The sequence below is a fragment of the Pan troglodytes genome, chromosome 7 (genome assembly GCF_028858775.2).
Source record: "Pan troglodytes isolate AG18354 chromosome 7, NHGRI_mPanTro3-v2.0_pri, whole genome shotgun sequence".
NCBI lineage: Eukaryota > Metazoa > Chordata > Mammalia > Primates > Hominidae > Pan > Pan troglodytes.
This window is the reverse complement of record NC_072405.2, coordinates 104,676,693-104,692,246: the sequence shown is the minus strand read 5'-3', so window position 1 is coordinate 104,692,246 and position 15,554 is coordinate 104,676,693. Positions and strand designations below refer to the sequence as shown.

Below are 15,554 nucleotides of genomic sequence, written 5' to 3'. Positions count from 1 at the left end.
GGCAGAAGAATTGCTTTAACCCAGGAGGCAGAGGTTGCAGTGAGCCAAGATCATGCCACTGCACTCCAGTTGGGTGACAGAGTGAGACTCCGTCTCAAAAAACAAAACAAAACAAAAAAGACTAGTACTATTCTAAACACATGGGTACAGCAGAGAATAAAGCAAAGATCCTGCCCTCATGTAGCTTATATTCTGAGAGTAATAGAAAAACAATTAACAAATAAGTATATGTTAGGGAATGGAAAGTGTGATGAAATCTATAAAGCAGGGTAAGGGAGATACAAGATGAGACAAGAGAGCAATGGACTGTCAGATAAAGCCCTTTGACAAGTTGATATGTGAGTAATGATCTGAAGTGAAGGAGCAAACCAGATGCAAATCTGCAAGAGGAATGTCCCAGGTCACCTTTAGCCAATCTGTTTTAGATTTTCTGAACTCCCCAGATGATATTAAGGTAGGCTGCAGACACTATGAAGCTAGCTTGTTTTCTGGTTACCCTTACTCTTTATGTGTCCCAGTCCAAAGAAGAGGGGGGTGCGGTTTACTAAGGTGCCCAACCTTGGCAGGTCCCCATTTCAAATTCTTGTAATGCTGGCTCCAGGAGCTGCCAAAAGCACAACTCAACCTATGAGGTGCTCTTTATGACTGGAAAAAGTTCCCAGGATAAAAGCTCCTTAAGCACATTACTCTTTTTTTTTTGAAACAGGGTCTCTCTGCTGCCCAGGCTGGAGTGCTGTGGCACCATCTCGGTTCATTGCAGCCTTCACCTCCCAGGTTCAAGCGATTCTCCCGCCTTAGTCTGCTGAGTAGCTGGGATTACAGGCGCGCTCCACCAAAACCAGCTAATTTTTGTATTTTTAGTACAGACCGGGTTTCACCATGTTGGCCAGGCTGGTCTCGAACTCCTGACCTCAAGTGATCCGCCCGCCTCGGCCTCCCAAAGTACTGGGATTACAGGCACAAGCCACCGCTCTCAGCCTCAAATTACTCTTTTGAATGGCTGTACCTATTTACACTCCTACCAGCAGCCCAAGAGTTCCCATTGTTTCACATCTTCATTTCACCCTTGATATTTTTTAGCTTTTACTTTTTGTCAAACTGCTGGATAAAACTCAATAAACAACCTTTAGCCATTCTCTCTCCTTTCAGATTAGCCTTTCTAATACCATTTTTCAGGGATAGTTGACTGTGTTACCGCCTAGCACTTAGAAGGTGCTCAGTAAATACTCATTGAATGATGTAACTTTCCTACTTAACATGCTTTAATGCTTTTCCAAGTCCGGAGGCGGCTCCCCTTTTCTGAGAGCCTAATAATCACGTATTCATTTCTATATTCCCAGAACCTAACAAAGAGTTTGAAAATTATCCTGCAGGCACCGCTAAGTCAATGTTTTTTCGGATAAATGAATAACCAATAGGATATCGTATACTTCTGCGATGCACGCATTTCTATTATCGCAAACACCGAATCATACCGTATTTATTACTTATCCACGCAGATGGTGAGGTCTGTAGCCTCGGCACCTACACTGTGTCTGAAAGTAGGCACTAAACCAGTATTTTTTAAATTGAACCGTAAACTTGAATCAAACTTGGAAGCATTTAAAGGCAAACGCAAAGATACATGCGCAGTGATGCAGTAGGGTCGTCCAATCAGAGTAGGGCAGGACAGGGCGGCGCAGCGGCTAGGTAGTGCGCACGCGCGGCGGGCTCGTCCGCGATTGGCTTCGCCGAGGCGGGATCCTTGAGCTTCTCCGGCGGCGAGGGGATAGCTGGTTACCAGAAGGGCTTCTTTGCAGGGCCGGTGGTTTCTGTCAGATTTTCGCCGGTGCGTCCTGCAGGGGGAAGCTCGGGAGGCCGCGACAGCCTGTAGGCTCGTGCGGGACAAAGCAGGGAGTGGCGCCGGAGCAGGCCAACGAGGGAGGAGGGAGGGAAGGCGGCAGGAGCGACCGAAGTGGCCTTCTGCGGGCCTGCAGCTTTGGTCTGAAGTGCCAGGGACGCCCTGGCTGCTGGCCCTGGGGGGCTTGGAGCGAAGGGCGGGCGGTGGGGGTTTAGGGTTGTGCGTTTGTGTGGGAGGGATGGTTCTGGGCAGTGGCCCCTGGGGCCGCCACTGCGGTCGCTTTGCGCAGGCTCCTCTGGCGTTTGGGTCTCTCCCTCACTCCTGCACTGGGAATCTCCTTCCCCAGGGCCAGGGGGTGAAGGCTCCGCGAGCGTCCTGGAGAGTGTTGGTACGCCTTCTTTAGGGGCTTTTACCTCTTCATTGGTCAGGTTTTTCTTGTATTTCCTTAAAACCTTTTAATCGATTACCTTATGGAAGATTTTCTAGGTAGGTACAGATGCTTCTCGACTTACTACGGGGTTGAAAATATCCCAAGTGGAAAATGGATTTAAAACACAGCTAACCTATTGCGTATTAAAGCTTGGCCTAGCCTACTTTTGTTATCAAAAAAATTATTTTCAGCTGTTTATTTTAGATTTGAGGGTACATGTGCAGGTTTGTTGCATCGGTATATTACGTGGTGCTGAGGTTTGGATACGATTGATCCTGTCACCCAGGTAGTGAGCATGTTACCCAATAGTTTTTGAACCCTTGCTCCTCCTTTCCTCCCCCTTCTAGTTGTCTCCACTGTCTATTGTTGCCATCTTTATGTTCATGAATGCCCAATGTTTAGCTCCCATTTACAAGTAAGAACATGCAATATTTGATTTTCTGTTTCTGCTTTAATTCGCTTTGGATAATAGCCTCCAGCTGCACCCATGTTGCTGCAAAGGACATGATTTCATTCCTTTTTACGGCTGCGCTAGCCTACCTTAAACATGCTCAGAGCACTTACCTTAATCTACAGTTGGGCAAAATCATGAACACAGACGGTTGTGTGGTTACTTGTACAGTTTCTACTGAATGCTCATGGCTTTCTTAAAAGTCGAAGAATTCTAAGTGACACCGTCCTAAATTAGGAACCATCTATATATAGCCGGAGTCTCAAAGGAGCAATTTAAGGCATGAAGTGAAATAATTACTACCTAATGTAGTTGGAAGTCGACAAGCAGCAACAGCAGGGAGAGACCGTTGCTGGTTCTTGGTAGAGTTGGTGTACTTACCTTCTTGCATCCTAGACGTTTGATGGTTGCACATACCTCTCTTTAAAGCCCAGACGAACCCAAAGATTCTGGTCATTGTCCTGTATGTTGAACTACCCCTTCTCTATCTCCTTCACAGGACCTTCATCATTTCTACTCTCCGATAATACTAATTATACCAGATAACATTGAGTGCTTACTATGTGTCAAGTTTTGTTCTAAGTGCTTTACATATTTCATTTAATCCTCCCAACAGTCCGGTGTGTAAGTATGATTATGGTACCTCCTCTTAAAGATGAGGAAACTGAGACACATGGAGCCAAAGTAAACTGTGCAAGACCATTAGGAAGTGTCAGGCCACATTTATATTCAGGCATTTGCTTTCAAAGTTGTGTTCTTATTTACCACAGTGTAGTGCCAAGTACTTGTGGCTATCTGGTGTATTGCAGTTGTCAGCTTGGCCTTACCATTTTACTTGGAAGGACTGAAACTAATAGGTGTTATAGAAGTTGTAGCATCACATCAGGGCTACCAAATGGCTTTATTTCTAGGACCTGGGAAAAGGGCTCAGACAGCACTAATTAATTAATTAATTTATTATGGACAGGACAATATGAACATACAGAACCAGTTTAAAAAGCTATAAGGGTGCAATGGTCTTTTGGGGGGAAATGTACTGATTTCTGCATTTTACTTTGAAATGTATCAACAAATTAAATGGCTTGATGGATGCCCAAGGTCATATGTAAATAGCAGAGTTAGGATTCTAGCCAGGCAGCCTGGCTGGCTCCGGAGTCAGTCTGTTTTCTTAACCACTGCTCTGTGCTGATGCTTGTATGCTTGCATTATCATTTTTATTAGTTTACAAAATAGGAGGATTGAAAAATCAGAAATCATGTGTTAGATGTAGAAGGATTTAGGGTAGTAATTCTTCGCATTTAGTGTTGAAAGAAATTTTAGCATCTAGTTCATTCTTTATTTTATAAATGAGAAAATTGGTGTCTAGAGAGTTAAATAGCTTCCCCAAAGTTAAGCATCCCTGAAATAGCAGAATCTGAACTACACTCTGGTTTCCTTCATTTCTACTGTTGATGTTTCTAACTACTGTATTTTTTAACTGTTCCTTTTAAAAAAGTGTCAGAATTTTCAGTATTAGAGGGGAGTCTGACTAATGTAGAGAACAGAACTGATTACATTTCATGATGTGGACATCATATTTTTATTAATGCTATCTAGAATTTATTAGTTTAAGAAGGCTCATTATCTTATTTCGGTTGAGCTATAGTCACTAAAATCTTTAGTTTTAAATTTCAGCTTCTATTGTTCTGTTTCATTTGACCATTAAGTAACTGAGTCTAAATGCAAGGCCTAACATCCATGTCGTCCTGTGACAGTTACCGTTAATCAATTTCAAACTTGTGTCAATTATATATTTAGAGGCCTGTAGTATTCTGCTTACCCATTATAAAAAGGAAATTAGTTTAATGAAGTTATTTTGGCATGACTTGTTTGGTCAGAATTTGTACTGACTTCTGGTATTGGTAAATACTGCTTCTAAAGCAGTCAAAAACCATCTGTTTCATAATTTGCTTTAAGATTAAAGATTATACTAATAGAGATCTATTTTGTCCTTGAATAAGAAACAGAAGAGAGTGATCTCTCCTACTCATTGCTCAAACTATATAAAGGCTGGTTATATATCAAATATTTACATGTTTCATTATTTTAACATTGATGAAATTGGGAAATGTCTAACCATCAATGATAGTGTATCATGGTTTAATTGGCTACACTTTTTTTCTTGGATACATAAAATAATGGTACATCTTACAATTTAAAAATTTTTTATTTTTAAAATTTTTATTTACTTTAAAAAATTTCTTTTATATGGACTAACAATCAAGAGTATATCTTACAATTGATGGCATTTTAGATTTGATGAAATATGGTAATTTAAAAAATCTAATTAATGATACTTTTCCCTATTACAAAGGTAACATTTTCATTGTAAAAAATTTGAAATATACAGAAAATAACTCAGAATAGAATAAAAATTACTGGTATTCTAACCAGACCTAGAAATAATTAGGGTTAATGTTGTGGCATGTATTTTTCTAGTTTTTAAAAAACGATTGTGTATTTTAATATATAACATGTATATTATATCTACTTTATAGCAGTATAATTTACAGTGTGCAGTTAGATGTGTACATTTTGATGTTTTCATATACAGATGTATATATACTCCTGTAACCATACTACAATCTTATATAGATTATTTCTATCACCTCAAACAAGTTCTCTCATGCTCCTTTGCTTTCTAGTCTTTTAAATGTACATACACCCATTATCGTTTTTATTTTTCTTTTCTTTTGTAAAAATTAGAATGAGGCTGGACATGTTTTGTGGCCATTTTTCCTTTGATTTATTAAAACATATTTCTCGTGTCATTAAACTTTTTTTTAAAGTACTGCCCCCCCCGCCACCCATTAATGGTATCATTCACATAACAAATACTGAACTCCTTCTGTGTATTTGGTACTGGCGATATACTGATGAATTGTACGTAAGATTTCATGCCTGAGTTAATAGCTCAGAGGGAATGATAGGGCAAATTTCATTGCAGTGTGAAAAGTGCTTGGGTAGTGCATATATAGGAAGGTCTCCAGTCCAGTCTTTGGGAGGAGATGAAGAGGGCTCATGGTTAAGACTCCTAGACGATAAGGTAGAATTAATTAGGCAAAGAAAAGTGGGAAAAAGCATTCCCAACATTATATAAGGGAAAGTTTGTTCAAAGCCTAGAGAAAAAGAGAACATGGCTAGCTTGGGGAATAGTACTGACTCGATTTTGGTGGTATATGAAGAGAGTGTTCTGTTGTGTGGGTGTACCATAATTTATCTTGTACTTCATTATAGACATTTGTTTCCCTTTTTCCCCCTACTGTAATTGATACTAGCATCGTTATTCTTTTTTTTTTTCTTTGTTTTCTTTGAGACAGAGTGTTGCTCTGTCACCCAGGCTGGAGTGCAGTGGTGCGATCTCAGCTTACTGCAACCTCTGCCTCCTGGGTTCAAGCAATTCTCATGCCTCAGCCTCCTGAGTAGCTGGGATTACAGGCGTGTACCACCACACTTGGCTAATTTTTTTTTTTTTAGACGAAGTTTCGCTCTTGTCGCCCAGGCTGGAGTGCAGTGGCGCTATCTCGGCTCACCACAACCTCTGCCTCCCGGGTTCAAGTGATTCTCCTGCCTCAGCCTCCTGAATAGCTGGGATTACAGGCATGTGCCACCACGCCTGGCTAATTTTGTATTTTTAATAGACACAGGGTTTCTCCATGTTGATGAGGCTGGTCTTGAACTGACCTCAGGTGATCCACTCACCTTGGCCTCCCAAAGTGCTGGGATTACAGGTGTGAGCCACTGCACCTGGCCTCAAATTTTTATATTTTTAGTAGAGACGGGGTTTCACCATGTTAGCCTGGCTGGTCTCAAACTCCCGACCTCAGGTGATCCACCTGCCTTGGCCTCCTGAAGTGCTGGGATTACATGCGTGTGAGCCACTGTGTCCTGCCCAGCTGATTATTCTTATACGTAGTTACTTAGTATTATCTCTGATAGTTCCTTAGGTTAAATTGCCAGAATTGGAATTTCTGGGTGAAACAGATAACGTTGGTAGTCATGTTCATCCTTGCTGATGGCTTATGTTAAATAGTGTTTTGTGGTGTTGCTTTGAATTGGAATGCTTGCTACTATCTATTGCAGAAACATGATGTATGTATGTAATGTCCTTGTTTTCCATCTGTTCCTCTATCCAGTCCTAGTGGAAATAAGATTGAGTGAAAGTTGGGAAACCTGGTTCTAGTCTCTTGATTTATATTTTAAAAATTCCACTGTTTTCAAATGAAATAGGATAGTAAAAACAAGTTGAATTATAAAAATACCTTTTAAATTGCCAGATTTCATTCATTCAAAATATTTGTTAGTGATGGTAATGTATCTGTCACTGTTGACAGACACATTATAGTCATTAGTGGTGGAGAAAACAAGCATGAGATTGCTGCCCTCATGTGGTTTATGGATTAGTGGAATAGAAAAAAGGCAACATGTTTGATATTTGTATGTGAATTGTATTTCCTTGCATTTTGAAATTTTTATTTAAATTGCTTTAAAGAAGATATCATGCTTATAGTATTATCAAAATTGACATATACTTAAATTTACACCATTTGTATTAGTCTGTTCTCACACTGCTAATAAAGAGATACTCAAGACTGGGTAATTTATTAGGAAAGAGGTTTAATGGACTCATAGTTCCACATGGCTGGGGAGGCCTCACAATTATGCCGGAAGGCAAAGGAGAAGCAAGCCACGTCTTACATGGGAGCAGGCAAGAGAGTTTGTGCAGGGGAACTCCCATGTATAAAACCATCGGATCTCGTGAGACTTAGTCACTACCACGAGAATAGGCCCTGCCCTTGACATGGGGATTATTACAATTCAAGGTGAGATTGGGTGGGGTCACAGCCAAACCGTATCACCGTTCAGTTTAAATCTTAAATTCTTTTCAATAGCCCTTGATGAAAAATAAAATCTTACTAGCTATTGAACTTATTTATTTATTTATTTTTATTAAAAAAAAAAAGAGATGGGCTCTCTTGGGCTCAAGTGATCCTCCCACTTTGGCCTCCCAAAGTGCTGGGATTACAGATGTGGGCCACTTTGCCCAGCCTGAACCTGTTTTCTCAGGCTTATTCTCATATGTTTTGTTTTTGTTTTTTCAGTTGAAGTCTTGCTGCTATGTTGCCCAGACTGGTTTTGAACTCCTGACCTCAAGGGATCCCCCTCACCTCAGCCTCCTGAGTAGCTGAGACTACAGGCATGCACCACCATGCTCCTCTTATCTTTTTTTTTTTGAGACAGAGTCTCGCTGTTGCCCAAGCTGGAGTGCAGTGGCGTGATCTGAGCTCACTGCAAGCTCCGCCTCCCGGGTTCACGCCATTCTGCCTCAGCTTCCAGAGTAGCTGGGACCACAGGCGCCTGCCGCCGCGCCCGGCTAATTTTTGGTATTTTTTTTAGTAGAGATGCGGTTTCACTGGGTTAGCCAGGATGGTCTCGATCTCCTGACCTCGTGATCCGCCCGCCTCGGCCTCCCGAAGTGCTGGGATTACAGGCATGAGCCACCGTGCTCGGCCTTTTTTTTTTTCTTAATTTTAATTTTTAATAGAGACGAAGCTCCTAGGTTCAAGGGATCCTCCGGCCTCATCCTTTCAAAGTACAGGGATTACAGGCATGAACCACCACGCCGGCCCCTTTTACCTTTTTACATATGTCATGGTTGTATTACCAAACCAAACTTGAGACGGCCTGCCTGGCACAGCAAAGCTGTCCACAGACATTGGGATTTGCAGCAAGAGAAAGTGAGGCGTTTATTGCAGGGTGCCAAGCGAGGAAAAATGGGTAGCTAATGGTTAAGACCCAAACTCTGTGATGGCTTTCATGTAACTATTTTTAAAGATGGGGAGGCAGAGGTTACAGGCAAAGTTATAAATCAATGCATCATTGATTTGGCCTAAAAAGGTGAGACATCTTGAAGTGGGGGCTTGCGAGTCATAGATGTATTAAAAGATTCTCTGATTTGGGATTGGTTAAGGAAGTGAAGCTCTGTCTAAAAACTTGGGGTCAGCAGAAAGGAATGTTGAGCTCTGGCCTGTGGGTATGACTTCCTCCAGGCCTCTGAAGAAGAAATTCAGATCAAAGAATAATAGCAGTTAGAGTTCAGTCCTGTTTCCCCTAATCTGAGGTCTGTGTGCCAGTAGACAGTATTTTCCATTTGGTGGCGGTCTGGATTTCTGAAAAACAACTCAAGGACATATGTTAAGATGTTACCTTTAGTTTCTAGAGGGAACCAAACATTTTGTCAATCTAACTTCCCTCACCATTATTTTAAGCTATTACCTTCTTGCTAATCATATTGCTCATGTACTTCTCAGGGCTAGCTAAGTGCCTGGAATTTCCTTTGAAGGAACTGAAGATTTTCCTTTGTTTCTATGCTTGGTGGGCCAGGCAGGCCCGTAAGAGGGGTTCCTGTTCCATCTTAGTTGTAGTTTTGAGCTATTTTTATATTTGGGGGTGATTGTAATTAGATTCGTGGATAGTTAACTGTTTTGGGTATTTTTCAGGTCACTGCTGCTGAATATGAGACGATCTGCAGCACCAAGTCAGTTGCAGGGGAATTCCTTCAAAAAACCAAAATTTATACCTCCAGGAAGAAGTAATCCAGGTCTGAATGAAGAGATTACAAAACTGAATCCAGATATAAAATTATTTGAGGTAAGGAAAAAAAGGACTCATGATATAGATAATATAGAGAAGCATGTATGTTTAAGAAAATGCCATTTAAAGAGTTAACAGTATTTTCTGCCTGTAGGAATTTTCAGTATCTCTGAAAACATCTTCTAAAAACCTTGGAAATGAAGATTACATAATTTTTTTTAAAAGGAATAACAGGCTGGGCACAGTGGCTCATGCCTATAATCCCAGCACCTTGGGAGGCAGAGGCGGGAGGATCACTTGAGCTAAGGACGTCAAGACCTGCCTGGGTAACATAGTGAGACCCTGTCTCTACAAAAAATAAAAATTTAGCGGGGTGTGGTGGTGTGCACCTGGAGTATCAGCTACTCGGGAGGCTGAGGTGGGAGGATGACTTGAGCCTGGGAGGTCAAAGCTGCAGTGAGCTGTGATTGTGCCACTGCACTCCATCCAGCCTGGGCAACACAGCAAGACCCTGTCTCATTCAATCAATCAATGGAATAACGTGTACTTGAGTCTATAAAATAAACTTTTGGTAATGATAAGTAAGTACCTCTTTGAGGGAAGGGGTGGAGATTCTAATCAGTGTTCTTTTTAAAGTTACCACATAAATAAGTGAAAACTTCTTTAAGGTCATTTAAAGAGGAAAAAATACATAATGATTTGTGTCACTATTCCAAACATTTGTTCTCACTTTTATCTGTAAAAAGTGAATACTGGCTGGGTGCAGTGGCTCACGCCTGTAATCCCAGCACGTTGGGAGGCCGAGACGGGCAGATCACTTGAGGTCAGGAGTTGAGACCAGCCTGGTTAACATGGTGAAACTCCGTCTCTACTAAAAATACAAAAACTAGCCGGGCATGGTGGCACGTGCCTATAATCCCAGCTACTCCGGAGACAGAGGCAGGAGAATTGCTGGAACCTGGGAGGTGGAGGTTATAGTGAGCTGAGATCATGCCACTGCACTCCAGCCTGGGTGACAGAGCAACACTCCGTCCCCCCCCCCCCAAAAAAAGTGAATACTGGAAGCAGTCTTAATGTGTCTCATTTACTATTAAGAAAAAGGATTGTTTTGGTCTTAGGTCTAAGATCAAAGGCGTTAGTATATATGAAAGGTATATAAAGTATAAAGAAGGCATATAAAATGGAGAATTCACACTACCTACTACTCTGCAATTCCCTGATCCTTTTATGTTATAGGGATTAAAGTCTATTAATTTTTCCCTCTTCTTTTTATTGTGGTTAAGCATATGTAACATAAAATTTGCCACATTACCATTTTTAAGTGTACAATTAAGTGGCATTAATGACTTTCACACTGTTGTGCAACCATCACCACAATCTGTTTCCAAAACTTTTTCATTACCCCAAACAGAAACTCTGTACCCATTAAACATTAACTCCCCATTCTCTCCACTCAGCTCCTGATAACCACTATTCTACTTTTTGTCTGTATAAATCTGACTGCCCTAGGTACCTCATGGAAGTGGAATCATACAATATTTGTCCTTTTGTGTCTGGCTTATTTCCCTTAGCATAATGTTTTCAAGGTTCATCCATGTTGTAGCGTGTATCAGAACTTAATTTTTTTGTATGGTTGAATAATCATTATATGGTTTTACCACATTATGTTTATCCATCCATTCATCTATTTGATGCATGCTTGGGCAGTTTCCACCTTTTTGCTATGGCGAATAATGCTGCTATGAACATTGGCATCCAAGTTTCTGTTTGTGTTCCTGTTTTAATTCTTTTGGATTATAACTAGAAATGGATTTGCTGGGTAATATGGTAATTCTGTGTTTAGCTTTCTGAGGAACCGTCAAACTGTTTTTCATAGCTGTACCATTTTACATCTTCATCAGGAATGTGTGATGGTTGTAGTATCTACATCCTCAGGAACACTTGTTATTTTCCATTTAAAAAATTTTTTTATTATTGGCATCTCAGTAGTTGTGAAGTGGTATTTCACTGTGGTTCTGATTTGTATTTCCTTAATGACTAGCGATGCTGAGCATCTTTTCATGTGCTTATTGGCCATTTATATATCTTTGGAAAAATGTCTATTTAAGGTCTTTGCCTGGTTTTTAATGGTGTCTTTTTTTGCTGAAAAAACCTTCTAATTTTTGACTCTGCTTTTTTTGGTCTGTATGTGTTTGTTTTATCCTATATTTCTTTCCCAAGTAGATTTTTTAGCACTTACCAATGTAAAAATTCTGGCACACTGTAAGGAGAAAACATAGGCTTTTGTTTTCTTAATAAGGTTTCTTTCTTTCTTTCCTTTTTAAAATACAGCTTTATTTAGGTATTGATAGAGTTTGGATATTTGTCCCTTCAGAATCTCATGTTGAAGTGTGACCTCCAGTGTTTGAGGTTGGCCTAATGGGAGATATTTGGGTCATGAGGGTTGGATCCTTCATGAATGGCTTGGTGCTGTTTTCATGGTAATGAGTGAGTTTTCGCTCTGAGTCCACATGATATCTGGTTGTTTAAAAAGAGTGCGGCATCTCCCCCCTCCCTCTTTTGCTCTCCCTCTTGTGATTGAGATGCAGTTTCCCCCTTTACCTTCTGCCCTAATTATAAGCTTCTGGAGGCCCTCATCAGAAACAGAAGCTGGCACCATGCTTCCTATACAGCCTGCAGAACTGTGAGCCAAAATAAACCTCTTTTCTTTATAAATTACCTGTCTCAGGTATTCCTTTATAGCAATGCAAACTAATACAGATATAATTTAAATACCATACAGTCCACTTACTACAACTCCGTGGTTTTTATTATATTCACAGAATTGTGCAGCCATCTCCATAATCAATTTTAGAACATTTTCATGACAGCAAAAAGAATCTTTTTATCAGGAATTTATTTCTTATTGCTGAAATATCAGTTTTCTCTTGCTGCTGAAACAAATTACCACAAATCTAATGGCTTAAAACAACACAAATGAATTATCTTATAGTTCTGTAGGTTAAAAGTTCAACACAGATCTAAGATCAAGGTGTTGGTAAGGCTATATTCATTTCTGGAGATTTTAGGGGAAATCCGTTCCCTGGCTTTTTCCAGCTTCTACAGGTCACCACATTCCTTGGCTCATGGCCCTCTTCTTCCGTCTTCACAGCCAGGGAAGCACGTTTGAGTTCTCATGTTTCCTTCTCTTTGGTTTTCTGCAGCTAGAACTCATTTGATTAGGTTAGGCCCACCTGGGTAATCCAGGATCATCTCTCCCTTTCAAGGTCCTGGTCCTTAATCACATCTGCAAAGTCCTTTTTACCACATAACAATACATTCACAGATTCTGGGGATTAGGGTGTGGAAATCTTTGGGAGCCGTTATTCTGCCTACCACACTGAATAATCTGTTGTTTTAATATACCACAATTTATTTATCTATTCATTAGTTAATGGTCATTTGGGTTGTTTCCACTTTTTAGCAATTATGAGTAATACTCATGAACGTTTGTGTACAAATTTTTGTGTGGATATGTGTTTTCGTTTCTCTCTTTTTTTCTTTCTTTCTTTTCTTTTTTTTTTTTTTTTTTGAGATAGGGTCTTGATGATGGCACCATCATGGCTCACTGCAGCCTCCACCTACTAGGCTCAAGTGATCCTCCCACCTCCATCTCCTAAGTAGCTGGGACCACAGGCATGTGCCATCATTTTAAAATTTTTTTATAGAGATTTTTAAATTTTAAATTTCATAGGCTAATTTTTAAATTTTTTATAGAGATGGGGTCTGCCTATGTTGCCCAGGCTGGTCTCTAAGTCCTGAGCTCAAGCAGTCCTCTCCTCAGCCTCCCAAAGTGTTGGAATTACAGATGTGAGCCACCATACTTGGCCATGTTTTCATTTCTCTTGAGTGTATTCCTAGGAGTAGAATTTCTGGATCATATGATAATTCTATGTTTAACCTCTAAATGAACTGACAGACTCTTTTCCAAGCTGACTGCACCATTTTCATTCTTACCATCAATGTATGAAGGTTTTAATTTTTCCATATCCCTACCAACACTTATTATCTTTTTGATTGTGGCCATACTAGTGGGTAAAGTAGTACCTCATTGTGGTTTTGCTTTGCATTTCTCTGATAGCTGATATGGAGCACTTTTATGTGTGCTTATTACCCATTTGTGTATCTCTTTGGAGAACTGTCTTTTTTTTTTTTTTTTTTTAAGGGGAAGTCTTGCTCTGTCGCTCAGGCTAGAGTGAGCCACTGTGTCCAACCAATATTTATTATTTATTTATTTATTTGTTTGTTTGTTTGTTTGTTTGTTTTTGAAATGGAGTCTTGCTCTGTCACCCATGCTGGAGTACAGTGGCACAATCCTGGCTCACTGCAACCTCTGCCTCCTGGGTTCAAGCAATTCTCCTGTCTTATCCTCTGGAGTAGCTGGGACTAAAGGTGCCTGCCGCCACGCCTAGCTAATTTTTGTATTTTCAGTAGAGTTGGGGTTTTACCATGTTGGCCAGGCTGGTCATGAATTCCTGATCTCAGGTTATCCGCCTGCCTTGGTGTCCCAAAATGTTGGGATTACAGGTGTGAGCCACCACGCCTGGCCAAGATTTGTTTTTTGATGTAATGTCTAAGGACTAATTCTAGGCAAAAACACAGATTTACTATTTTTTTCTTTTAATTCTATAAATAAATTAAATAGTTATTTTACTTTTTAAAACTGAAGTGGGGCATTTTTGAAATTATACAGCAATTTTAAGCAAGGTAACATGAGAAGCCTAAAAGTATTAGGCTTAGCAGTCAACTCTGCCATCTTTTTACTTTGTCTGTTACATTAACTTCTTGTTTTTAAACTATTTCTTATCTTAGATGGAATTAACCTATAGTGAGAAAGCATTGCTTTGGTGACTTCAGTGGTTTTTACTTGATTGGTCTGATAAATACAAAATCTGGGACAAATTGAACATCAAAAGAAATATACTAATGGATTATAGCCCATTGAATAATACAGGAGTCAGAATCTATACTAATATATGTAAATAAATGAATAAATAAATAAATGAAGATTAAACTCTTCCTTACAGTGGAATGCTAAAGCATAGAAGTAGAAGTAATGATGGTGTTAGAGAGTCTCAATGGATGCCAAAACTAGTGGGTAAATGTTCAATGAGGAAATAGGATATTTGAATATACTCAAGTATCTCCTCACAACATACTTAAAAAAATTACAAAGGGAAAAATACTTTGGCAGACACCACCTTAATCAGTGATCAAAGTTAATACCTCTAGTAATGGAACTAACCGATATTATGTGCCTCCTAATATGATGAACTGTTGTATTCTTGCCCCAAATTCACAATCTGAAACTAATCATAGGGAAACATCAGACAAATCCAGATTGAGGGATATTCAGCAAAATAACTGGCCTTATTTTGAAAATTTGAAATTTCAAGACCAGAAACGATGAATGAAGTTAGAGATTGAAGGAAACTAAAGGAACATACTGACTAGATGTAATGTGTGATCTAGGATTGGATCCTGATTTGGGGAAAAATCTATAACAGACATTATTGCGATAAGTGACCAAATTTGAATATAGACTGTGGATTAGATACTGGTATTATACCAGTGTTAAATAATCAATTTTGATAATTTTACTGTGATTATGGAAGAGAGTCTTTGGAAACACACCTTGAAGTATTTAGAGGCGAAGGAGCATAGTGTCTGCAGTTTACTCTCACGTGTGTGTGTACACACATACACAGAGCAAAGGAGGAGAGGGAAATGGAAGAAAATGTAAACCAATGGTTAATATGGGTAAAGGTATATAGGAATACTATTTTTGGAATGTTACCATGAATTTGAAATTATATGAAAATAAAATGTTGCAAAAAAGAAAATTTGTGACCTTCATTAGTTGACTTACTTTAATATCTGATCAGATATAAAAAATATAAAAAAATTTATCAGGTTTTTTTTTGGAAAGTTTATTTACTAACCATGAAATTTATTAAGATGAGTATTTATGGCCGGGTGTGGTGGCTCACGCCTGTAATCCCAGCACTTTGGGAAGCTGAGGCAGGCGGATCACCTGAGGTCAGGAGTTTGAGACCAGCCTCAACATGGAGAAACCCCGTCTCTACTAAAAATACAAAATTAGCCGGGCGTGGTGGTGCATGCCTGTAATCTCAGCTACTCGGGAGGCTGAGGCAGGAGAA

At 39.7% G+C, this 15,554-nt stretch overlaps 1 protein-coding gene across 3 annotated transcripts in view; it reads left to right on the top strand.

Moving 5' to 3' along the window:
* Window positions 1-1,713: 1,713 nt before the first annotated feature.
* Window positions 1,714-15,554, top strand: part of RAD54B (RAD54 homolog B) — a 108,882-nt gene continuing 95,041 nt past the window's right edge. For 2 of the 3 annotated variants that reach the window (XR_010159635.1, XM_001142757.7), the window contains exons 1-2: window positions 1,714-1,828; window positions 9,261-9,411. Coding sequence is in view for 2 of the 3 variants with exons in the window: in XM_001142757.7 (XP_001142757.1) it covers window positions 9,277-9,411 (135 nt within the window). In the remaining variant the exon portion in view is untranslated. The remainder of the gene's footprint in view (window positions 1,829-9,260; window positions 9,412-15,554) is intronic. The other variant, XM_009455664.5, reaches the window with a different exon arrangement.